This window comes from Arvicanthis niloticus, chromosome 8, assembly GCF_011762505.2.
Source record: "Arvicanthis niloticus isolate mArvNil1 chromosome 8, mArvNil1.pat.X, whole genome shotgun sequence".
Taxonomy (NCBI): Eukaryota; Metazoa; Chordata; class Mammalia; order Rodentia; family Muridae; genus Arvicanthis; species Arvicanthis niloticus.
In genome coordinates this window covers 51,100,631-51,126,664 of record NC_047665.1, presented here as the reverse complement: position 1 = coordinate 51,126,664, position 26,034 = coordinate 51,100,631, and the positions used below count along the sequence as shown (strand labels likewise).

General features: G+C 42.6%; 1 protein-coding gene and 1 pseudogene across 2 annotated transcripts in view; both read left to right on the top strand.

The window, feature by feature from the left end:
• The window catches only part of Adarb2 (adenosine deaminase RNA specific B2 (inactive)), a 531,305-nt gene extending 516,055 nt beyond the window's left edge, over positions 1-15,250 (top strand). The window contains exons 9-10 of one of the 2 annotated variants that reach the window (XM_076939389.1): positions 5,446-5,624; positions 9,316-15,250. In XM_076939389.1, the coding sequence (XP_076795504.1) occupies positions 5,446-5,624; positions 9,316-9,492 (356 nt within the window). In that variant the 3' untranslated portion in view covers positions 9,493-15,250. The remainder of the gene's footprint in view (positions 1-5,445; positions 5,625-9,315) is intronic. The other variant, XM_076939390.1, reaches the window with a different exon arrangement.
• A 9,800-nt stretch (positions 15,251-25,050) lies between these two features.
• On the top strand, positions 25,051-25,281 carry LOC117714355 (small nuclear ribonucleoprotein G pseudogene; annotated as a pseudogene).
• The last annotated feature ends 753 nt before the right edge of the window (positions 25,282-26,034 follow it).

Below are 26,034 nucleotides of genomic sequence, written 5' to 3'. Positions count from 1 at the left end.
CAGTACTAGGTTTCTGAGTTTTGATTCTTTGCCAGGGGGTATAATACTTTTCATTTTTGTACTATAGTCATCACAATGCTCTTTTTTTTTTTCCATGTTCAAAACCTTAACTGGAACTAGGCTCCAATATCAACTGGAAGATTCTGATCTGTTGGTGTCTGCCAATGGAAGCAAGTTTCAGAATAGTCCTCAGAAGATACTTAATACTGTAAAGTGAGGATAATTGGCAATACTGTACATGTTTATTATACTGAATTATTAAGTATTTGCTAATGTATTACCTTGAGAACATTGTGGGGTGGGGTGGGTCTTGGCAGGACATATTGTGACTGTGACCACCTTTTATTGTCCTTATAAGTTGGTTTTTATTTATCAGTTTATTAATATTTTTTCACACAGAGTCCCATGTAACCTACTCCCAGTAAATTTCTGCCTTCCTGTCTCTCTCCACCTCCCCAGCGCCAAGACTATATGCATGTCCCACTGTACTTAGTTTTATGCAGCTACACTGCTAAAAATCAAACCCAGGACCTCACATATGCTAGGCAAGCACTTACGGCTACATCCCAGCTCACTGTGTGACTGTAGAAAAAAATCTCAGGTCTAGAAGATAACTCAGTAGATGAGAGGCCTTGCTGTGTACGCATGAGGACCTGAGTTCAAACCTCTAGCACCTCCATAAAAGCCAGGCATGGTCATGCATGCCTATAACTTTATCATTGAACCACAGAGACAGGTAGATCCTGGGAATACACTGGCCAGCCTAGCCAGAGTAGTAAGTTTCAGGTTCACTGAAAGATCCTGCCTCAAGGGAATAAGGCAGAAGATATGAAGGAGGATACTGACATAGATCCCATGACCTATGTGTATATACATATACCATACATACTACTCACATAAACACAAAAGTATATACCACTGACATACACCATATCAAAAAAAAAAAAAAAAAAAAAAAAAAAGGAAGCAAAGGATAGGAAGAGGGAGGAAAGAAACCGAAAGGAAAAGAGGAAAGGATATACAAAATCTGTAGAGATTCCATTTGTGTGCATATTACAGGAATACCAAAAAGTACCTGGAGTGTTGGCTTAAATTTTAAAAATCTACATATAGTAAGTGAGTTCTTTTTTATATATGGAAAAGTTTTCATAGAAAACAAATGTCTCTCTAGGGACAAAAAAAAAAAAAAAAGGAAAGCCTGGGTGTCACATCCTTATCTTATTAACATATCTTCAAAGTCCCATTCCAATCTAAGGAACTGTGTATGTGAACGTGATGGGGTTGGCCAGTGGGAAACAAAAAGAATCACCTGAAACGCAATAAATGCAAAAGCAAAAAAAAAAAAAAAAAAAGTGGCACAAATTGAGAAGGAGGTGACTTTTCATGGTGACTCAGAAGAAGGCCATACTCAGAGCTTCATCACCATATCACCCTTTGTCACCGGGCCACCCTTAGTCACCAGGCCATCATGGTCCTTCTTGTGGAAAGAGGCAACCTGGTGCTGACCAGTGACTAAGGAACTAGACGCCCCCTAACTCCAACACAATACCCCAGAGACCATCTCTTGACAACTGTGCATTGTTGCCATCCATGCAGGGTTTGCCCTACAGCAAAATACTGTGATACTGTGGTGCTGGACTGACGTGAATGTTCTGGGTGGTAATCATATGTTTCATTGCACACTGGTAAATCTGCACATTGCATTCAAGTGAGTCTGGCATGCAGCTCCATCTCCTTTACTATAATCAGAACCAATCATTAATTATAGCAATGTCCAAATCATCCTGCTGGCACTCAGACTCAATAAACATTCCAAGCAATGATTCTTTGTGGTGATGATGTTTTATTAAATGACATCAAAGATTGGATTTCCATCCCCACAGGTTGCTTTAGAGAGGATTTTTGTTCTTGCAGGCAAAGGAATAGAATAAAAATAATCTTTAAACTTGAGGCTCAGAGCATAAGTAGACAATGATAACTCCTGCAGAAGTATTAAAGGTAAATGTTGGACAAATGTATAAATGTCAAAAAATAGTATGTTTAATATAAAAATAATCCTGACTTCTGCTTGTTGGTTGGTTACTCCATCCCCTCAAACAATCAGGTAATTTATCACTAAGCCAGAGATATTCTGTGTCCTATAACTGGAAATATTTTGTTCTGTGGCTTGGAGAAGACTAAGCCAAGTAGGGGTGACCTTCAAATCATTCTTTAAATAACAATTGGTGTAGCATTTGATGTTTAGCTGCTCTTTTCTGTCACATTTGATCTCTGCTTAACCTTATGAAATGAAGTTGCTGTCATCAGAGCAAAGGAAGAGAATGAATGATATGTGCCAGGGCTCCAGGATGAAGATAGGTTGGAAACCAGGTCTCTCCGGTTCCTAAGTCCCGAGACTTATCTTCACATTGAATCCCACAAGTCTATCAGTCTGTGGCTTCCATCCAATGCACTGCTCATGTTCCATTCTTCCCCTACATTCTCCATGGGTAGACACAAGAATGCTCGTGGGTAACTTTCTGAGACTGTTGAAGCCCTGGCAGCCAAGGGTGTTGCGAGCAGAGGCCAGGCAGCAGCTGAGCCTTCTCCAAGGCAGGTGTGTCTGCTTGCTGAGAGCCAGTGGAGAAGCACAATGTTGTCTCCGGGAAAGCAGAAATAGGAACAGAAGAGGAGGCGGAGGTGGGATGAACTGCAAGGAACCAGGAAGGTCGTGTGTTAAGATCAGACATGCGAAGGCATTCCTCTGAGTTCAGAATTTAGAATTTTAAAGAAGCCCCAAATGTGTGCTTCAGCGGTCAATCCCAACATAAAAACAAGAGAGATGGGAGACAGGGAAGGGGGAGAGAAGAGCCTGCAGAGAACAGAGGAGATTGCCAGTCTGCTGAGCCTGGCTGCCCACAATTCCGAGGCAGCTATCACATCCCTTTGTACTCAGTCGTCCCTGACCTCAACAGCTGCCTCTTCCTGCCAACATGGTCCCTGCCCAGTAGGACAGTCCATGGCTGCCAATGGGCCAGATTGTTTCCCCCTGCCTAGCTCTCAGGGGTGAGCAGCCACAATAGAGAATCACTTCTAGGGGAAAGAGCTGACGTGAATGGAATTTGCCTGAATGTCCAACACTGCCCATCCATGACCAGAAGAAGGTCACAGGGTGACTTTCAGTCTGGGATCTCAGCTATTTAGGTGGCAATTGGCAAAGCTTACTGGCCATGTGCTGAGAGAACATGTCTCAGTTCTAACCCAGAATATTGGAGCTGGAGACACATGAGGATCCTGAAGCCTGTGTCTGTGTAACTACAGTTGAGCAGGTCTTCTGCTGAGATGGGAACTACTCCCATATATGGAGCTGAATACAGGACCTGCCCTCCTGATGTGCCCTTCCAGAAGTGATTTATAGCTGGAATGCTTCCCAACACCTGGGCTTCTCCACTAAGAGTAGCGCGTTCCAGGAACCTGAGCAGCCATCCCACTGGAGTAAATACAAAGCTCTTGTAGAAACTTCTGGTACCTCCGGGGAAGGCTCCACATACTCATGTGACCTGAGAGCTCCAGGGTATGTTCATCTCTTTGACACTTTGACACGATGTTTTCAAATGCAAAATTCACATGAGAGAACCACACAAGTTACAAAACAAAACACAACAACAGCAAAGCAAGTTTATGTTTTGAGTGTCATGGTTTGAAAGTGAAATGTTACCCATAAACTCATGTGTTTCAATGCTTAGTTCCCACATGCTGAGGCTGTTTAAGAAAATTGTGGAACCTTTAAGAACTGTACCCTTGATGAGGGAAGTGGGGGACACACGCCTTTAGATTGTATAGCCCAATGTCACTTCCTATTCACCCTCTGCTTCCTGACCAGAGATGAAATATAACCAGCTAGCTTCCCCTCCTGCTGCCCACCGTGCCTTCCCCATCATGATGAGATGTGTCTCCTCTAACTGAAAGCCAGGGGGGAAAATGTGTCCTTCCTTAAATTGTTTGTCAGTCATTTTATCACAGCAATGAAAAAAGTAACTGATACAGTAAGTTAGTGATTTTGTGGTGGGTAGCATTCCTAGCTATCCTTGGCTATGTGGAGCTGGTCGTGGGTTGAACATGTCTACTAATAAGTTCAACTGTCCCTGTCGATGGCTAGGGAAACAGAAGAGAGTATGCAGGGATGTGTGGATGGCAGATTTGCCCCACACAAGGTAAAACTAGACAAGAGAAGAGAGAGAGATCCATCTGGACTGCCTTTGGACCAGGACTCATACAGGTGAAGCTATAGGAGCTGTGGGATGAAAGATACAAGAGGCATGGGGAAAGGGCAACTGACAAGGGTTTCTGGGCTGGAAAACAAACTTTCCAGAACATTGTTGAAGTGCCCAGACCCGAGATCAAGTTCCTTGTCTGCTTATATTCATGGTGGGTCCTTGAGACTCTGAGCGTAGATTCCATAGAACTTAGCATTTGTTATGCATGGGGTTGCTGCGGATACCATCTGACAGTATTTATCTGGGCCACATGGCTCCAAACCGTGAGTTTATTTGCATGATCCCTCCCCAGAGGTCATGGGTCAGCAAACATAGCCCTTGAAAAGCAGCAGAGAAACAAAAATGAGAAATCACCAGACTGTTGGCTATGTTGGATCCTTGGGATGATCAGAAAGGGCAGGTATTCACTGTAGGTTACCCGAAACCTCACCCCAACATTTCCAGAAAGTCCTAATCAAAGATGAGGAGCACTGCAAGATAACCAGGCAGGAGGTAAGGCTGGAGCAGAGTGTAAGCTGTAAGCATAGTGAGATGCCAGGCTGCTGGGGAGAGCATCTCACAGAGTAGGAAGTCTTAGCTTTCTCCCTCTGCCCTGTGGTATGAAGGATTGCTGTAAGGGTCACACCCTACCTGGACATCAGAATACACAGTCTAACAAGGGAGGAGAGGTACACTGTAAAACCAGGGTTTAATGAAAATTCTGGAAGCCCCACAGGCAAGACCAGATTCTTCAAAGACCCAGCCAGGTACAAGGGGTCTTTTCCTCATAACTAAGCCATAAGCCTAAGTTTCTTTCAGGAATTGTTTATGAATCTTGTGTTTTGGGTATTGAGCGGGCACCCAACAAACTCATATGCTTAGAATTTTCAAGTGGTTCTGTTTGTTCATTATTTCATTCAATAAACATGCATTCACAGAAAAGGAAAGATCTGCCCATAAAATCCTTCCAATTAAAAGGTTAACAGCAGATCCCCGCCATGGGTTTGAATACAAGGCTCTCATCAGAGTCGAACTTGGTTTCCAACCTCCAGTTCGACAGGTAAAACCACGCCTTCAACAAGACTAAGTTTTAAGAAAGAAAAGCAGGACAGTGTTTACGCAATGTCTCGTCCCAGCTCAAACGCGAGCTTTACTTTAGGAGCCCTGTTTGAGCCGAAAATTTGACTGCCTCCCATTTTTCTCTTGACAGGCGTGAGTAACGCCGAGGCCCGGCAGCCAGGAAAGTCTCCCCACTTCAGTGCCAACTGGGTCGTGGGCAGTGCAGACCTGGAGATCATTAATGCCACCACTGGGAAGAGGAGCTGTGGGGGCTCATCCCGGCTCTGCAAGCACGTGTTTTCTGCTCGGTGGGCACGGCTGCATGGTAGGGTAGGTCGCACCGGTCCTTTCTGGGGAGAAAATTAATTGTACCTGGGCTCTGGTTAAAACCCTGAGGAACCTCCAGGGAAACGGGACATCATTTGGTCTGCAGTAATTATGAAACAGGACTTCGAAGTGATCCCCAGGGTTACCGCCCTTTCTCCAACTGCCCAGAAATTTCCTCTGTGCACTTACAGCTCTGCTACCCAAATGCAGAGTATGTCTCTGTGAAATCAAGCCGCAAAGGAGATTATTGGTGGACAACTAATGCCACCACACTGGGCCAGTTGGTTTGTGCAGGGTATCATAAGAAAGGTATTTAAAGAGGCTGGAGAGAAGACTCTGTGGTTAAGTGCACTTGACTTAAACTTGTGGTTAAGTTCAGCTTGAGAAATCGTAGCCACACACAACTGTCTGTAGCTCCAGTTTCAGCGGATCTAGTGCCCTCTTTCAGCCCCTGCAGGAACTGCACACTTGTGGTGCACATACATACACCCAAGCCTATACATGAAATAATTATTGATTGATGCTGTTTGTGGGTGCTGCAGTAGAGAGAGAAGCTCACTAAGATGTTAAACCTTCATTTTCTGAAGGATCAGAAGGGGTATAACCTCTCAGGGAAGACTAACACCCAGCTAGCTCACTCCAGTTATTTTATTCAAACATCATACAAAGTTAACTGGGACTGGGAAAGGTTCCAGCTACCAAATTTATCTTGCCCTTGCTGCTCATGAAAGCAGACAACCCATATAAATCTCAGTCCTTTTGACCATGGCTAGCCATAATCAAAAGCAAGAACTTCAGTTTTTGCCAGGAGTGTCTTCAGGACCAAGATTAGTGCAGCTGCAAGCTCTCACATAGCACCAAGTGCAGACCCTCTAGATAGACAACATTTCTTCAAGGTTCAGACAGTCTCAAAACAATTTCTCAGCCTCTACTGATTGACCCAAACATAGCAAAGGCTTTGCTGAAACATTGTACTCAAAGCCAGACAGGAATGTTTTACTGTACATTTCATTTAAAGCCAGACATAATGTCTCTACTATACAGATCACTACATATAGTAGGTCTCTTTCTAAACATTAAAAAGAGAGAGGAGATTTAATAGTATTCCAAGTTCATATATAAAGAAATTACTCCTCGGAGAAAGTAGATAAGGGCTGGCAAGGTGTCTTAGTGGATAAAGTGCCACCACTTGAAGACCCAAGTTCAGTCTTCAAGTCCATGGTAAAAGAAGAGGACTGACTCCCGCAAGTTGCCCTCTAATCTCCAAATACATATTGTGTCATATACACACAGAGAGAAGGGAGGGAAGGAGGGAAGGAAGGAGGGGAAAAGGAAGGGAGGAAAAGGAAGAAGAAGTTAGGAAGAGAAGAAAAAGAGTGGATGATTTCCAACTAAATTTCAAAAATGGTGACTGTCAGGGTTAACATTTTCCCCAATGCAGAAGGCTACCCATTCCTACTACAAGAATGTTCCAGAATCTGCTTTCCCCTTGTAAATAAAGAACAACTACAATTGGGTGGTTAAAACTGAAATGCAGGCTTTTATGTACCTTTACAGCATAGCAGACTGTAATAAAAACAATACAATGCAGATAGCAAAAAATAAACTAATGAAGAAAAGTATTTTGCTCATTTTCCTGTATTGGGATATAACTCAACCAATGAAACTCTGGCTATGCAAGCACAGGTACTCAAGTTCAAGCCCCAGAGATCATGTGAAAAGGCCCAGCGGGCTTGACTATTAGTCCCAGAATTAAGGAGGCAGAGATAGGTGGATTCCGGAGCCAGCTGTCCAGCCAGCCTAATCAGCAAACTCTAGGCCAATGAGAGACCCCATCTTAGAGGAAAAGGGGAGAGAAAGAGAGAGACACAGATAAAGGCAGAGACAGAGACAAAAATAGAGAAACAGACAGACAGAAAGGGGGTAGGGAGAGACACAGAATAAAGTCTGGCTGTTCTGCGAGAACAGTACTCCTGAGGTTGGTCCATGGTCTCTATATGCACTTGTACACATATGACATGCACACCCGATAATCGTGTGGTTGTATATCAACTAGTAGAAGAGTAGATATACATTCTTGTCTTCTCGGAGAATGTTGAAGATTGTAGTTATCTAATAGTTTGACTGTAGCTGTCTGCCTCTCTGCCTCTCTGCCTTTCTGCCTCTCTGCCTCTCTCTCTGCCTCCCTGCCTCTCTCTCTGCCTCTCTGCCTCTCTGCCTCTCTCTCTGCCTTTCTCTCTGCCTCTCTGCCTCTCTCTGTCTCTCTGCCTCTCTCTGTCTCTCTACCTCTCTCTGTCTCTCTACCTCTCTCTCTGCCTCTCTACCTCTCTCTCTGCCTCTCTGCCTCTCTCTCTGCTTCTCTCTGCCTCTCTCTGCCTCTCTCTGCCTCTCTCTGCCTCTCTCTGCCTCTCTCTGCCTCTCTGCGCCTCTGGCCCCTGGCCTCTGACCTCTGACCTCTGGCCTCTGGCCTCTACCTCTGCCTCTGCCACAGCCATACATGGGTCTAGGGCACAATGTGCTGTAGTCCTGATTAGAACTCTCTGCCTCCGCCATGCCTTCTCCGATCTCTTTTTTCCCATGTCTCAGTTCTTCCAAAGATTTTGGAAGGTTTGGGGAAGCACAGGCTCTTCTTGCTGAACAAATAGGTCCTCTTCTTGTCCACATGATCATGGGGTTGTTGGCCACAGAGTGGACACATTGATTGCAAACACTCTGGGGAGAGCCTGCAGTGTCATCTAAAGCTTCTTTACCACAGACCTGCCCTCTGCCTTCCTGCCCTTTTTTTGGAGAACCAAAGACATGGAGAATGTTCTCCCTGCCTTACATTGTTCCAACTTTTGCCTCCCATGACTCTGAAGCTTAATAACATCCTACTTTTACTGCCTTCCCAGTTAACTAGCAACATAACTCAAAGTCCTCTCCTGCCTGCCATGATGCTGTTAGTACACAAACCCAACCTAGCAATCTTTCTCCACCTAATCAGGTTTTATTATTGCTGCCATTCTGTTTCTTTCTGGGGTTTGTTGGTTTTTCTTTTTGAGTTGGCTGGCCTTGAACATAGCCATTCTCTTAAGCCTCCTAAGTGTTGAGATTATAAGTGTTTGTCATCACACTCAGCTAAGAAATCAATGTTTAATTCTTAATAGAAGGTAAGTGGTGTGTCACGTTATACATGTGTTAATCATCTACACTTCTGATGAAGCAAAACATCCTTGACAATTGGGTTTTTCACAAAAAAAAAGATTCCAAGATAACTCAGATAAATGCACTTCGGTTTGGTTTGGTTTGTTTTTTCACATGCATGTGTACGTATGAGTACAAGATGGAGGACGCATGTGCACATGAGTTTGGAGGCCAAAAGTCAATGCTGGGTCTGATATAGGGTCTCTCACTAAACTTGAAACTCACTCGCTGGCTAGCTAGTCTCAGGCACTTACCTGTCTCCACCATTCCAGTGCTGGGATCAAAGATGTGCACCAACTCATCCAGCTCTCTACGTAGAGGCTAGGGACCTGGACTGAGGTCCTCAGGCTTGAGCGAGGCACTTTACCAAATAAGCCATCTCCCAAGATCTTGCCACTGTAGTGTTAAGAGAGAAAGAGAAGCAAAAGGTGTAGATCAAGCTAGTAGTTTGCTTGTGAAACTCCTCATGTTGACATGACTGGCTGAATGCACTCCTTTTTTCTTTCCACAGCTAAGCACACGGATCCCAGGCCATGGAGACACACCATCCATGTACTGTGAGGCCAAGCAGGGGGCTCACACCTACCAGTCTGTTAAACAGCAGCTCTTCAAGGCTTTTCAGAAAGCTGGTCTTGGCACCTGGGTGAGAAAACCACCAGAGCAAGATCAGTTTCTACTAAGTCTCTAAGTCCCTAGACTCCTTTGCTATTGGACCAGAGTGAAACGCCCGGAGAGGATGAAGCCGTATGACTGTGTGGTGTGTCCATCGGTTCCTGACCTTTGTTCTCCTTCATTGTTTAGGAACACACAGCTCCATGTGTGGATGAGAGACTAGATTTGAGTTTGGGTCGTACTGCTTCTCCCTGGGTTGTTAGTTCACAGAACCCTGTTCACCATAGCTAGAGGTAGAAGCATTATCGTACCAGCCCCATCCCTTACAGGGTATCAAAACGAAATTATCTGTTCAGGCAAGAGGAGCCCAGAGGCAAGGCTGAAAACTGGTACTAACGTGTAGCTTCGTGCACCTTCCTTTGGGCTTTCCTCCCCTTCCAAGGGCATCTCTAGTGGTGTGATTGAGTCTCACCAGCACAAGTTTATGTGACACCTCAAGATAAGCCACAGGTGAACAGGAAAGCCATGGGCTCCCCAACTCCAAAGAGCCCAACAGGAATGCTATATTATTGTTCTCATTCATTCAGACCTTTCCAAGTTCTTTCAAGAAGGACTTGAGATAGACACTGTTGAAGAGAAGATAAAGTGAAAGCTATGCTTACAACACAAAAGGATAGCTACCCAAGACAGGCAAGAGTCATGATCTAAGAGCTAAGAAAGCAGTTCTTAAACTAGCCAATGATAGAATGTTGCAAATAAACTCAAGCCTATCCACTTGATGACAACCTCTCCATTGCTTTTCACAGATAATGACAGCCATGGAAATGAGAACTGTAGGGTGTTTACCACTACCTAAGAATCTCTCTACTAGGTCTGAGTAATTAAACTGAGTCTTAGATCAAATTCTAAATTTTAAGTGAATTTTTATTAGAAAGAAAGCATACACACACACCATTCAATGTAATCTTTAGGTTTGAGGAGCTACATGCTCTCTATCATTTTAGGTTTCTTGATCACCATGTTGCATGAATAAAATAATAATAACAACAAAAATAATGATGACTTATTATATAGCTGCCAAAATTAAAGGGACAGAATCATTCCACTTTTAGAACAGGCATCAGAGTTCATGGGTAGACAGATTTCTTTCATATTTAGCCTACATCATCATCCTTTAGAGGAAAAAAATACAGGCAAGAGGAGGCATGTTGCTAACCAATGTTTCTTGACCTAATTGTTTTTAAACACTTGAAGCACATTTGTAACATTCATCAAGCTAGTTAACATGTGTCTAATCTTTTCTACTTAAAAAAAAAAAACCCATCTGACATGCTAGAGAGATGGCTCGGCAGTTAAGAGCATTTGCTGCTTCTATAGAGGACTCTGGGTGAGTTCCCAGCTTCCGCATGACAACCATCCATAACTGCAGCCCCAGTGGTTCCAAACATCCATGCAGTACACCTATATAAATGTGGGTAAATCATCATAGACTTAAAGTTAAAGTAAATAAATCCTTTTAAATCCCATATGAGATGCATTATGGATTTCTGTTTCGGTTTTTGTTTGTTTGTTTGTTTGTTTGTTTGTTTGTTTTTAAAGTATAGGATATATTTCTAGAACATGGGATTCTTGATTAGAATTCCAGCTCATCAGTCCCAAATAAAATTCAACATCATGATGCTTTTATTTTATCTTATATTGCAGATATTGTAAGAATTGTAGCTATCTGATACAACAAAAAGAAGAGCGGAGATATTAATTCCTTGGATTTAATAAGAGATCACGTCACTAGAATCCTTTGAGAAAAGAATATGAGCACCATTGTAGGAATGTTTTCGAGATAAACTTTCAAAGACATGCAAATGTTTCTGCAAATAAGTGATTCATATCAGTGGTTCATAAATACTGAGGAAAGTGGAAAGTTAACTCAGAGTAAAGGCTAAGATCAAAAGGCCGACTTACAGTGCTCTCTGATAGCTTGATATATCATTAGAAGGAAGCTTAGAAACCCATGAAACCTTGAGAGCCAAATGTGGCTTAGCTGTAATCCCTCAACCGTTAGGCACAGTTGCTTCCTAGCTGAACTCTAGGACCTACCCTCAGATCATTTTATTCTGAGCTGTTGAATGGAGAACACACAGCACTTCAGAGCAGTGAGCTTCAGTGTTGTTGGCTATTTAAAAAAAAAAAATGGCATTAAATCTGGGATCTCAAACAAGATGGAAAGAGGCAGAATGGGGCACCTTTCAAATATCCTCTGTGAATACCACCACTTTGGCCTATGCAAGAGACAGAGAAAGCAGTGGCTACCCAGCACCATCGTGTGCTAGGTTTATGACTCATGGTGTCTAAAGTACTGTTTTTCCAGAAACAACCCAAACTTTCCTAAAGATGATTTTCTCCTTCTGAAAGGAGGATTCATTCCACCCCTGAGAACTAGCATAGAGATTTGCTTATTTATTTTAATTATTGTATATGTGTGTGATTGTGTGTGGGTATGTGCATGTGTGTGCAGGTGCCTGCAGGAAGCTGGAGAGGGTGCAGGAGGCTGAAGAGGGTGTCAGGACTGCTGGAGTGAGGGTCACAGGCAGTTGTGAGACACCCTGCATGGGTGCTGGGAAGCAAACATGGGTCCTCGGGAAGATGCTTTTAACCACTGAGTTAACTCTCCAGCCCTGAGAATCACTTGTTAGCTCAACAGGATAGTCCTACATAGGAGAGCTGGGGGACCCAGATTTGTTTATAGTGGTAAAAGAATTTTTTAATGCTACATGCGCAATTTTAAGAAACTACAGCTTTTCCAAAGAGACATTGTGGAAAATACTTTTCATTAATAATTGACTATCTTGCAAGATCCTTGTCAGAGTGAGTGTGAAATAAAGAAGGAGATGGGAGGAAGGAGGCAGAGGGGTGCCTGGATCTCTTCAATGAGAAGAGACTTACTGAAATTATCCAAAATGAACCCTGCCATGTGCTTAGAAGCAGAGGTCAGAAAAAGATAATCTTCAAGAAACAGGAAAACACAAAGAGGTATTAAGAAAGAAGAATGAAAGATCTGGGTACATTTATTATCTAAAGCAGAGAGGAAGCCACATCAGGATTGCACACCTACACCATATTGGGCCTTATATGTGCTGCCCCTGATCTGCAGAAACACAACCCACTCCAGAAGTAGCCAGTCTCCAAATCTGGTGTAGCATGTGGTGTACATGGAATAATACATGGGACATAGCATCTAGTATACGTGGAATAAACCCTGAAAGAGCCAGTAGCAAAGCTTATGGGTTTTTCTTACCTCTGTATCCAATACTGCTTTAGGCTGCCCCTCATTTTAACTACTGAGCTAGTGTCATGGGAGTGCCTCAGAGACAGCCCACCTGAAGTCTCTACAGGAGTGAAACATAAATAGGTGATATTTATCTATTAGTCACCCTGAAAACAAATGCAGCCAAACAAATCCAAAAGAATGTGGTTAGACTATAAAGAGGACATGCAGGCATTTTAGCCACCTAGGCTGTTTCTTATCTATCTGATTTATCTCCAAACCGTCCCCTCTTTGATCTTTACACCCTTTGTTTTTAAATTCTCTGTCTTCTGTATCTACATCCATTGAGCCTCACTCCTAAAGTCCAAATAGAAGTCAGCATTATCCTTATCTGTCTTCAAAACACATGTCGATTTCCTAGTGGGGAGATAAGCACATTAAGGTTTCCTGCCTGGTTCTCAGTCAAAACGCCGGTATCTGATCACTTGTGAGCCCTCCCATAGGAGCTAGTCCCATGGTAAAGGCCACAAGGACACATAAGCACAGCTCATTCACCTGCAGCAAAAGATTTCACAATAATGTGTAATATCGAGTTATTGAATTCAGGATTTCTTTGGATTGGGGGGTTGCCAAGGAGAAGATTTGCAAGTCTCTAACAGTTGTTTCCTTTTGATTTCTGTGCTCTTCTTGGAACCTGTATATATCTATCACGCTGTTATTGATTTTGTGATGTCTTGTCTCTCACAGATGTCAGGCTAAGTTGCTTTTCCAAAAGATGCATAGCTCATATTTTTTCCACATAATTTCCCTCTCACAAGACAGTTCTTATCAATAAATTTAAATGCTTTTTGTATAGTGTTTACCATATTTGATGAGCCATAAATAGTAAATACATAGTATACCAATGCCCAGAATAGAATAGTTAACAGTATTTTGATGAAATACTATTTTTAGACTATAAATTTGAAGATGAGTCTATAGTATCTTGTTTAAGAAAATTTAAAAAGACAATTGAAATTTAAATATAGTAGACATTTTTTTATTTAGGGAAACTTCTATGATCACTTTTAAGAAGCCATTCTAATAAAATGACCTAATTGGCCCAAAAGATAATAACTATCATTTTCTAATAGCAACCAGAGGAAATTTAGAAAAATGTCTTTCTTTTTATGTGCTACCATTTGACTGCTGTGACCACTGCTTCCCACCGAAGTCTCAGCATTCAGCAAAACCTGTTTCTCCATCACTCTTATCTAGGACCGTTTTCAGAACCTACAATCTCGTATAGGACTAAGAAATCCACTATGCTGAACATTTCTAAAACTATCCCAGCTCTGGATGTTTACAGCGTTCATGAAGAAGTGGCGAACTCAAAGTGCTGCCACAGGAAAGGCTATAGCACCAAAAACGAACCCTTAGCTGGGTGCGGGGTGGGGGAGTGATAGGGGGTAGGGGAACCCTAGAGGGCAGACTGTGGTATTCTATGGAGAGCTTTTAGCGGATTGAAACCCTGGGCGCTGTCCGTGGTTCTGACTAGTAGTTAATCACGGAAACGATTATTTCTGGGAACGCTAAGTAAGGTATCCGTGGCTCTTGTTAAACTTCTTCCTCAAAGTGTGAAGGTGATGAGTGATATGGGGAAATAAGGAAACAGACACAAAATAACATAGGTAGAGGCCACCAAAGAGAAGCCATAGAGAGCAGAGCATTGTTCCATACAGTTCCTCCCACTTCACGTCTGGGAAACCAGAAAATGACTTCGCTCATTCCCCTGGCAATTCTACTCCTTTAGATTCACTTCTCCCTTCCCATCACCACCTTCCTGTTCTCTGTGCTTCCCTCCTGCTAAAAGTCTGCTCTGTTTGTTCTGTTCCCCTGGCATACCTGAGAGAAGTGAAGCACCAGGGAGACTGATGCTCACGGTCGGGAAGCTCCCTGTGTGCTCACGTGACAGCGTGAGTTACAGGGATTTACAGCGATCCTTCTGGACTCCCAGAGCATGTCCATTTCATCTGACCTCTAACCAAAAGAATTGCAGATGGCCAGCCACATCGTAAGAAATTTAAACCAAACAATAGCACCCTTGCAGGGAAATGTACAGTATCAAAACCTGGAGAAAATACCATCTTATTTCCCAACTCGTCATTTTTTAAAAGGTTGGAGAGATGATACACCCTTTTAAAGATAAAATAAAAATTATCCAGATTCTAGTGCCTCTTTCACATGGGCACCTGATTTCTATCACCCAGAAGTCTGTGAATTAATTTAAAGAAATCTTTCCCAGCAGTGCCCAGCTAATTTTCAGCACTTTTTAAGTAAAATGAACGTTAAAAAAAAAGTCATTCTTAGTTGAAGGTATGTACATAAAAAAGCATGATTGAATGGCAATATTGTATCAATGGATGTATATTTGTAATATTTGTAAAATAAAAAATCCGAAACCTTACATGAATTTACACATGTTAATTTGCCTCTTCTAAGTTCTGTAAATTGCACTTTGGTGATACCTGATAAGTGAATGTTTCTCTTAAGTGAATAAAAATATCAAGTAAAGTTGTTCTTTCCTGGATTGTCTGGCCTTTTTCATCAAGCAATGTATTGGGGAACACCTGAAACACTGTGATATACGGGGCTTAGGTAAAGCCTCAGGCGGGCCCACCTTCCTCAGAGAAATAGAATATTTGTCTCTAAAACCTTTTTTCTCCAATAATAATCATGTCAGTTATCAGAATATCCCAGAGTAACAGTCTCTAGCCCAGATGTTGCCCTTTTATAATGTATGTAATCAAATTAGTAAAACTATCATGGACCTAGGAATAAAACTACCTGTCTTCAAGCCTTGAGTGACTTCATGTGTAACTTCGAACCTCGGTTTTCTCACTGTTGAGTGTTGGAGACAAGAGATATCTACAATTTCACAGGATTTCCCGGGGGATTCAAGGAAATCACAGTGTTACAATGCTTTAAAATGCTAACACATTGTAAAGATAAGGCAATGGCCGACAATTGTCCTGTTGAACACTGATCCTAACAGATACTGGGGCATATGATAAGCCTAAAGCTTCACCAGGGGATGGTTACAGCCTCAAGTCTAACTCTTCGTGGACTGAACACTCTAGAGTTCAGTCTAAAATTACCCCAATAGCATATATTACTTCTTTCCAGAGACATAAGCTTGGGCACAAGTATATTCATAAAGGGACATTTGCTAATGAAAGGTCTTTGGGTTTTTTTTTTTCTCCCATTACCATAGGAACAGACAAAAACTAAAAAAATATGTTGAACAGGGGTCCTCTATGCTAACATTTGATATACTGAGTAATATCTTTTGTTTCAACGTGTTCTTATCCTACAATGTATCTGAAACTCTACTACACATGCACTTCAATCCAGAATAAGAGCTTCTTCCTTTTTTTTTTTTCAGGCTATATTTAGTTTGCTTTAGCAAGAGTGTTGCTCAGGTCAGGTGAGAGTGTGTGATATGTCAGGCAGATGGGGGAAGTGTGTGATATGTCAGGCAGACTGTGAGAAAATCAGCTTCCTCCAGACTTGTGTGTGTGTGTGTGTGTGTGTGTGTGTGTGTGTGTGTGTGAATATGCATGTACATATTGGTTTTCGAATGAATATGGGCACAAAACACTCAGGTGCAAACACATGTGCATGGCTGATGGCAGATGTCGGTCGTCTTTGAACATGAAACACTTTGTTTATTGAAGCACTGAATCTGGAGCCCACCTATTTACCTCGTGTAGGTAGACAAATTGCCACAGAAATCTCTTGCTTCACCTCCTGAGGGCTGAAATTCCAAGTGAACCACCACACTTACCTGGCTTTTATCTGGGTGCTGGTGATCCAGACTCAAGTGTTCATACTTGCACAGCAAACACTTTATCCATGAAGTTATCTCCCCAGCCCCAAGAATCTCAGTTTTTTAAGTCTGATAGTTACCCCTCGTGGAGATAATAATAAGAGGATAAGATTGCTAGTAGGAAATAAAGGATACCATCTTAGGGCTAGGGATAGTTCCATAGTAGCGCTCTTGCCCAGCATGTATGGGGCCTTGGGCTTAATGTACAATACAAAAAAATCTGGGCTACAGGGAATCTGATGCCCCCTGCTGGCCTCTGAGGGCACAAAGGATGAATGTGGTGCATGTATGGGTAAAACCCTGTTCTCAGATAATAAAATAAAATAAAATAATAAACACTGGTTTAGTTGGTTTTTTTTTTTTTAAAAAAAAAAAAAAAAAGGCTAGGCATGATGGCTCATGCCTATAATCCAATACTAAAGAAGCTGAGGCAGGAGAATTGTCGTCAATTTTAGGGCAACCTAGGCGTAATCAATCACAGAGCTTAACACACCCACAGCTAAAAAAAAAAAAAAAAAAAAAAAAAAAAAAAAGTTTGAAAATGAAAATGTAGCCGAGAGGTGCTCGAGACAGCTCTCAGGTACATCTGAAGTCACCCTACTAGCATTACTAAGTTTCAAGACCTTGAGCATCAGCTGTTAACAGGAATTGCCTCTTGTGTGCAGGAGAGAACAGTCTCTGAGCTAATTTATATCATCTCCCAGAAGTGGCTTTCAGCACTGCTTTACCCATTGCTTGATGCCGCTCACAGCAGAACCCCCTCTTAGGGGGAGAAATGTTCTACCATGCTTGAAAATGAGTGGCCAGGGTCTTGGTAACCCCTTTAAACTTAATGGTTCTACGTACATGCCCACAGCATTCCTCAAGCGAGTCAGACCCGTGCCTGCCCTAGCCTGGAGCAGAGACATCTTTCTGGTGGCATTTTTCTTTCTTGTTGAGATTTTTTTTTTTTTTTTTTTGAGCACGGAACATGAAGTTTATGATATATTGTCTTAGTAAAAGGTTTCAGCTCTGCGTCTGTTCCCAAGGAAAGGAACTTAGAATCTACTCCAACTCTTAAAATGTGATCAGTACACATGAAGGGTGAAGGACAGAATGGCCACGGCTGTGGGTGTTAAGCTCCATGATTGATCACACCCTGGTCTACTTTGGAGCTATTAAATCAAGTTCCTTCAGTCGAGTTTCACATGATGACAGAAATACACTCTTTCCAGTGAGGTTCAGAAAGCCACCCTCCTTAAAGGGCCAGCTTCACAGAAAAGACACACGGAAGATGAAGTAACAAGGAGTGGGGTTGCAGTTCAGTTGGCAGGATCCTTGCCTAGCATGAATGAAACTCTAGGTCAGATCCCCAATACCATATAAACTGGTATGGCGGTGCATGCAAACCTGTAAGAACTTAAGAAGTAGAATCATTTGGAAGATCAGAAGTGCATTGTCACTCTTGGCTATAGACTGAATTTGAGGCCAGCCTTGGCCAGAGACCTTGTCTCAACAAGAAAGATAAAGTGTGACTAGAGCCCAAAGATGATCATGATGATGATACTGATACCAATAGCAGTGGCCAAGTTCTGAATGTGACTCAAAGCAGTCACACTCAGCACCCTGCTCTTTCATTAAAAATTGCTTGACTAAACCTAAAATTGAACTCAGAAAGAACTTCAGAGGTATGTTTGTGTGCTTGTGCACATGTTTTTATGTGCACATGCATGTATGTGTGCATGCATGTAGAAGTCAGAAATCAACCTTAAGTGTCATTTTATTTTCAGTAACTGTATACCTAGTTTCTGAGATAGAGTCTCCCTCTAATCTGGAACTCTCCAAGAAAGCTAGCCTGACTGGCCAGTGAGCCCGGTAATATATGTTTGTAATGTCCCAGGGCTAAGATTATAAGCATATGCTACAAATACCTGGCTTCTGTTGTTATTGGTGCTAGGGAATGAACTACCCCAGGCCCTAACACTGGTGTTTTTAAACACAGCCTGCTTACTTGCTCAGAACTCAGGTTAGCTTCACAATTTTGACAAATACCTGGCCCTCATTTTTTTAAAAAAAGGTTTCATGAACTCTTCAACAAGAACTAAGTTTGCTCCTGTGAGAAAGTGGGCTCAGGTGAAAGAGTGGAAATATGACATCCTTCCGAACCAGAAAATGGATTTCTAGTCCCAGCTGGGTCATTGGTCATCTCTCTGACTGTCAAGCTGCTTTTCTCTGTTAGGGAATACCGCTGCATTTAGCAGTTAGCTCAGGGGAGTGACTTGCCTTTATAAACAACAGCACTTAAACATATCATAATATTAATGACAAGAGCATATCAGTCCCCAAGAGGCAGGAAGTATTGGAGAACAGAACAGGGAATTTAACTCACAGAAGGTAATGAGCTCTCTTATAAAAATAACAGGGTGATGCAGTTTTTAGAGTCTAAGAGAATAAAAAAAAAAACATGTCAGAAAAAAATGATTGGTTAGGATATAGCTCAGTGGCAGAACAATTTCCTAGCATGCATAAGAAAAATGGACAATCATGTAAAATTAATTCTTAAAGACAAAAGTACAGAGACTTAAAGAGCACCTACTGATAACTAAGAGAAGGTGTGTTAGTGTTAAGGCAAAGATGCCATTAGACATTCTGACTTTGTGAAGCAAGGTGAGATTATGAGACCATGGAGACAGTAAATATAAGTGGTTCCTTAAGAGACTTCACTGGAACAAAAGCAAGGTAGAGCAGTGGAACAGAGGAGTCTGGTCAGAGGCGTGAGCATTCAACATTTAGAGTGCTCAGTGTCAAGTGGGCATGCTCAGAAAAAAAAATTTTTTTTGAATCTTCCAGAGACAATCAGGACCATCCAGAGACCAGTACAGGAAAGGGAAATCTAGACTGACCTTGGACATATGACCTTGTTCCCACTGCTACCCTAGACCAACTCATCTTAGGCACAAACCAGACATAGTTGGAAAATCTTACGGGAGGAAAATCTGGGCCAGTGTGGAAACCCTACCAAGACCCAGATTTGAGGCTTGTGGCTTTGTTCCAATTCTTTACTAAGATACCCTCAGTGCTTCGCATGCAGCTTGTACTTAATAACTGTGTGCAAATAAGCAAATGTATGTGCATTTCTACTGATGACGATGCAGTGGGCAGCATAGAAGCAAGACTTGAGCAAAGCCAGGTCAATCTTGTCAGGCAGTCAGTACAAATGCAAGGATCACTACCTTACCATCTTAACTTCTCTAAGTTGGAGAGCACTCCAAGACTCAACACTGAGCAAACCTAAAAGTGTTTCTACCATCTTCCCTTTTGAAACCACGGCCTTAAACTGGAAGTGCACAGAAATGCACTCCTACTGTGCATGTTCTATAATGTGCCTGACCCTGTCACATGTACCAAGTGGAGAGGAAGAGATGCACCTATGGGACACACCCGGGCTCCCAAGTGAAATCCTCACGCTTCCTTTGTTCAAGAAAGTCATTCTTTGGAAGCAGCTCCCATGTTTTACTTACTTGCTGGAGGTATTGAATCTTTCTCCTCTTTGGGGCTTCCTGGATGTCCTCATTTAGATTTTGTGCTCCTCACCATGCAAACCTACTGAATCTGGTTCCATTGCCTTCCCCATTGTCAGGGGAGACCATAATCTAAGACTGGCACAGAAAACAAGAGGTTGCCCTTCTTGCCTTCGGAGAGTATAATTCTTGCTTACAATCTCCCCATTGGATCAAGCTGAAGCTCAATTTACTCCCTGACAATCTTCTCACTACCTTTGTTTTGAACGCATGTCCTCTCAGGAAAGTCCACACGTCCAGTTTTATCTCCAGCGCTGTTTCCAGCATCAGCCAGATGGGGAATTCTCCCCCTGTATAGAAAAGTGTTCAGAAGCTTGGCATCCACAGTGAACTGTGGCTCTTTATAAGGAATCTTTTGCTGCATTTGAAAAGGGAAATATTTCTTCCTGCTCTTGACATTTGTTATTCATTTTGGTCCTCAGGATAGCAAGAGTCATGGATCGGTCACTTTTGTTGAGGTCCTGGCATATGTAAGCACGTCTGGTGAGTTATAGAGTTTCTGAGAATCTGTTTTCAAAATAGACCAATGAGAGTTCTTGGCCAATACTTATGCTAAACTCAAGTCTATGGGGTGGAGTGAATTCACTTCAGACATGAGATCAGCCACTCATGGTCTGTCCTAAGCCTTCATCATTGGGAAGTCATGAAACAGATGAAGAAAGCAAAAGGGGATGGGCTGTAATTGGTTTTTTGTTTGTTTGTTTGTTTGTTTGTTTTTCAGTTAAAATGAGTCTGCACAACATATGACTAAAAGGCAATGAGGCTTTATGCTCATGTGACTAAATATAGAATGGAGGAAAGACATGCCTTCACTTCTACATGAACTCAAGAGGATCTAGAGAGTATGGGGAGCCCAGATCTAAGGCACCTCCAAATGACAGGAGTGCCCGCACACACACTAATATGGCTCCTAAGGAGCCCTCAGACAATTTCTCAAGCAGGTAGCCTGGAATATTTTTGTAAATATTTAATTGACATGAAAACCTTGCCCCACCTTAGAATATGAGTTGCAGCTCCCAAATTAGCATGTATGACAAGAATCTAGAAACCAAGCTCACCTTCGCTGGAGGCCACTCTAGCCTCCTGCTCAGGAAATGTGCCCACTGCCATTCCTCAGCCTTCCTGGTCCCCATCCTCCTTGTCCTCACAGGCCCTGAGCTCAGCATTCTTCCTGGCTGGAGTTTCTCTTTGAAGGAAATCAGTCTAACTCCTTACTGCATAAATTTAACCCAGCTATTAAGCCTCTTTGCATAAATATCAAAGACTGATGTCTTGAAATTTTCTGTTCCCTGGGAAGAACTATTTGCATTTCAAAAGAACCAGTACTACCCTGAAAGATCACTTGTGAAGACAGGGGCTACTCTATGGATGGCATGGTCTATTATTAAATTCAGATCATCATGTCCATTCATCGGGGGGGGGGGGGGGGGCGTAAGAAAAGTCCCTAGACCGAGATCCACTCTGCAGCTTTCCCCTTAAGTGAGTTTTGTACGTAGTCAGGCTGCAGAACACTCTTCGTTGCTCTTCTTGCCCCATGTCAGATGTTTGTGTGAGTTGTTTTCTTACAGTGAGCAGAAGATAATTTCACAAAGGCTGCTGATATCAAAAAGACCTCTGTCCCCTGTGCTTTCAGCAAGCTTCCTTCCTTACTCTCTGAACCTCCAACTCTTCACTTGTTAATAGAATGATAACACATGCATTGAAGGAGCATCATAAAGACTGAGCAAAATGAGGTTCTAGAAGACAAAAGTAAGCATAAGTGACTAACAGTAATGGTGGAGTTAGTCAAGCAGATGCTTGCCCCCACTTCCTACTCTCCTGAATGATCCCCATTTTTCCACCATGACTGGAACATCATCTGGTTGTTGGCAAAGATGACTCAAGGTAGTCACCATAGTAACCCTTATCTCTCCCAAACTCTTTAAAAAGTAAATATTTATTGAGCCTTACTGTGAACAAATCACAAGACTAAGTCCTTGGGGAAAAAAAATAGCTATCCTGGTTAGCTTTAACTGTTAGCCTGACCTGGAGTTATCTGGGAAGAGAATATCAATTGAGGAATTACCTAGATCATGTTATCCTGTGGGCATGTTTGTAGTGGATTACCTTAATTGTTAGATGATGTAAGAGTGACCAAATTACTTTTGGCAGCACCATTCCCTAGGCAGGTAGTCCAGACTGCCTAAAAGAACAAATTTGGGGGGGGGGGGGGGGCTGAAGAAATAGCTTAGCGGTTAAGAGCACTAGCTGTTCTTCTAGAGAACCTGGCTTCAATTTCCCAGCACCTACATGGCAGTTCATAGCCACCTATAAATCAGTCCCAGAGGATAGGACACCCTCTGTGGCCTCCTCGGGCATCAGACACAGACATGGTACAGAGACATACTTGAAGGCACAACACCAATATACATAAATATTTTGTAATTTAAAAAAATCAGAAAATTTGCTAACCTGCCTGACGCCTGCCTGCAAGCAAGAATACACCGTCCATGATTCCTACCACACTCCTTTAGCTGTGGAGTGAGTTTCTTGGTCAGAAGTAATGCTGTGTGAAATAGCAAATAGGCGTGTCTTTGAGTTCCTGCCTTGACTTCCCTTAATGTTGGACCTGAAATCGTGAGCCAAATAAACCTTTCCCTCCCTCGTGTTGCTTCAGGCCATAATGTTTTATCAAAGCCAAAAAGAAAGTGAAGCTAAAGCAGGAACTTCCTGATATCTGGTATCAAGAAGTTGACAGATCTGTTGATTAAACAGAACTTGAAAGCATAAAGAAATTGAATAGTGAATACAGCATTGAAGTCACATGAAAAGCCGTAATAGCTCAGTGATAATGTGGAAAGTGTAGCAAATGGGAATAAAAGAAAATCATCAGAGCATTTCAGGCAAGAACAGATTGGAGCAGTGAGTGGCAGGTGATATTTGAGAAAAATAAGGAGATAAAGGTATGGGAAGGAAATCGAAGTCGGAGTCACGGAAACTGATGCAGGAGAAAATAAAAAGCAGTGGTTTTATTTTTAATTAGCATACGAAGTAATGGGTTTCATTTGTTATGGCAAGAAGAAAGAACTGAGAAGCGCGGGGTCTCAGCATGACTACATGAAGCATATACAATAGCACTCAAAACCCAAATTCTTGGCATCTGTGAGTTGTCATTGTGAATGAATGTTCTTGGAACAAAGCCGCACCTTCCACGGAACTGTCCACAAAGCTTAACTGATTAGAACTTCAGCGATCATGGAGACACTGCAATATTGCAAGTTCAACACTCTTAATAGCTATTCCTTGGCTACTTCTTGTCTAACCTAACAGCCTAGTCACTAAGAGGTAAAAAAAAAATCTCTTGGAATATATTAACAGCTTTCGCCAACAAAGGGCCAAGAGTATCTTGAGACAGCATCTGAGGCCAGAAACTACCCTGCTTTGCTTTAGCCTCCACCAATGCATTTGAGAGGTGTCTTGATTTATGACTCTTTGTTCTGTCACTCATTAGACTCTTAACACCCTGGAACACAGAACTTGAGGTAACCTAAAACTGTGTCCCCAGGCCATGGTCACTGATGAGAGAATAGCTTATCCTTTATTATAAATATAAATTATCCCTTTGAGGTGAGATATTGACAGTGCAGTTTGTTTTGTTGTTTTGTTATTGGTGTTGTCATTTAAGAGAGAATAATCAAGAAAATGTTTCACCAGCCTGTTAACTGGCCCATTATTATTAGACATCAAGAGAAAACTGTACATTGTGTCCAGGTTCATGTTATTCACACTTTGTCTAGACTGTGTGCCAAAACAGCATCCCTTAGTCCTTGGGATACATTAACATGTTGTCCAAAACTAAGAGCATTGCTAGAGGACCTATATGTACCAGAAAATTTTATGATAGCTGGGAAGTGGCGGCCTAGGCCTTTAATCCCATCACTCAGGAGGCAGAGACAGGCAGATCTTGTGTTCGAGGCCAGCCTGGTCCACAGAGTGAGTTCCAGGACACAGAGAAACCCTATCTTGAAAAACGAAAACAAACAAACATACAAAACTTGCTTATAGTTGGAATCTCGTAAAGAATCACAGAGGCGATTCTATATGGGTGGGGTTTGGTGTTCTTCACAATAGCAAAGAAGCTGAGCCAGTGCAGAAGGATGGGAGTGGAGCCGTAGTGTACATGTGAGGAAGAGAACAAGGATAAAGTGCACGTGACTCGGAGACGTGGGGCAGAAATTATGAGGAGCAAGAGAGTCCACGTGAGAGCAGGGGGATGATGCGGCAGAATCAGGAAGGAGGGTCAAACAAACAAACAGAGCACTGTGATGGCCCAGTCATCGATGGTAACATTAGTGGTAACTAATGAAGTTTAGTGACTATAAAGTTTAAAGTACAAGGTTCTGACACCACATAACCCATCCAGAGCAGACCGGTCTGCATTCGCTAAGAAATCCAAGCCAGTTCCAGCAGCAGCAGTGCCTGCTGATCTGCAGCTGGCTTGGAGAGGGTGCACTTCCCTCCATCCCAAGAAGCTTGTCTTTGTCACCAATGGATTTTTATTGGTCACTGGAGAAGAGGGCAAAGAAAACAGCTCTGAATACGAGTTCCTGTGTCACGGAGTCCACAGAGCTAATGGGCAAGGCTGCCGGTCCGAAGCGTCACTTTAAAGACACAGCCTCTCCCTTTGAGAAATGAGAGATTTCAGTATACTTGGGCAAAGAAAGGGTAAGGAAAATGTAGTTCATATAGACAGTGGACTTTTATTCACTCACCAAGACACTGGCAGGAACGCTCATAAATACTGAAGAGCATTACATTAAGTAAAACTATGTTAAGTAAAAAGTCAGGCTCACCGGAAGGCTATTGACTCGCCCAGGGGAAATCAGCGCCAAGCCTGCCTCTCGTGCATTTTTGAGGCCACTCACTCCTTCGCCTTTGTGGGGAGCCCGACGTGGAGTCGCCATGAGCAAAGCGCACCCTTCCAAACTGAAGAAGTTTATGGACAAGAAGTTATCATTGAAGTTAAACAGTGGCAGGCATGTCCAAGGAATACTGTGGGGCTTTGATCCCTTTATGAACCTTGTGATTGATGAGTGTGTGGAGATGGGAACCAGAGGGCAGCAGAAGAACATCAGCACGGTAGTCATCCGAGGAAACAGCATCACCCTGTTAGAAGCCTTGGAAAGAGTCTAGCCAGTGTTCAGCAGGGTGTCTACACCCCTCCCCAAAGACCTGTTTGGTTGTGATGTAGAATTAGGTCATGTGCATTTTCATAAGAAACTTTTTGCTAAATAAACTTTTGTGATACTCGGGAAAAAAAGTCAGGCTCAGGAAAACAAATATTACTGTTTTCTTTGGTGTGTGGAATCTAGATTTAAATGCGTGTGTGGGCAAACGTAAAAGCAGAGAGGGAGCTATGGTTGAGAATGGAGGTAAAGATGTTGTTGGAAATTAGATTTGGGGGAAATAAAGGGTAATAGAATACACAAAACATAGAATCAAGTGCATGAACACACCCGTGTACTGGAAGAGGTTGTGCTTTGTCACCGCACAGAAGCTTCAGGGCTTGGGATCCATGCACACCTCAACCCATGAACCTCTTATCTGGCTCTCCACTGTCATTGTCATAATAAGCCAGCAAGCTTAAACGCTTCCTTAAACCCTGTGGATCTTCCTACCAAATAAACCCAATATTTCCAGGTAGATAGTTTCACAACTAAATTAAATAGCACCCTGTGGGTGACCGCTGGAGAGATGGTATGGGGGAGGGGGGGTGGACATACACCTGACCATGATGCTGAGCTGTGAAAGTGTGAAGGAAACTGTTCTTCTTGACAGTGTGGTCTCATACTGTGTGCTTATACACACAGAGAGAAATATGCATGCATATTTCTTTGTTCTGGCCACCTAAATGCCCAGGAAATAATAGTCCCCCTCCCCTCTGCA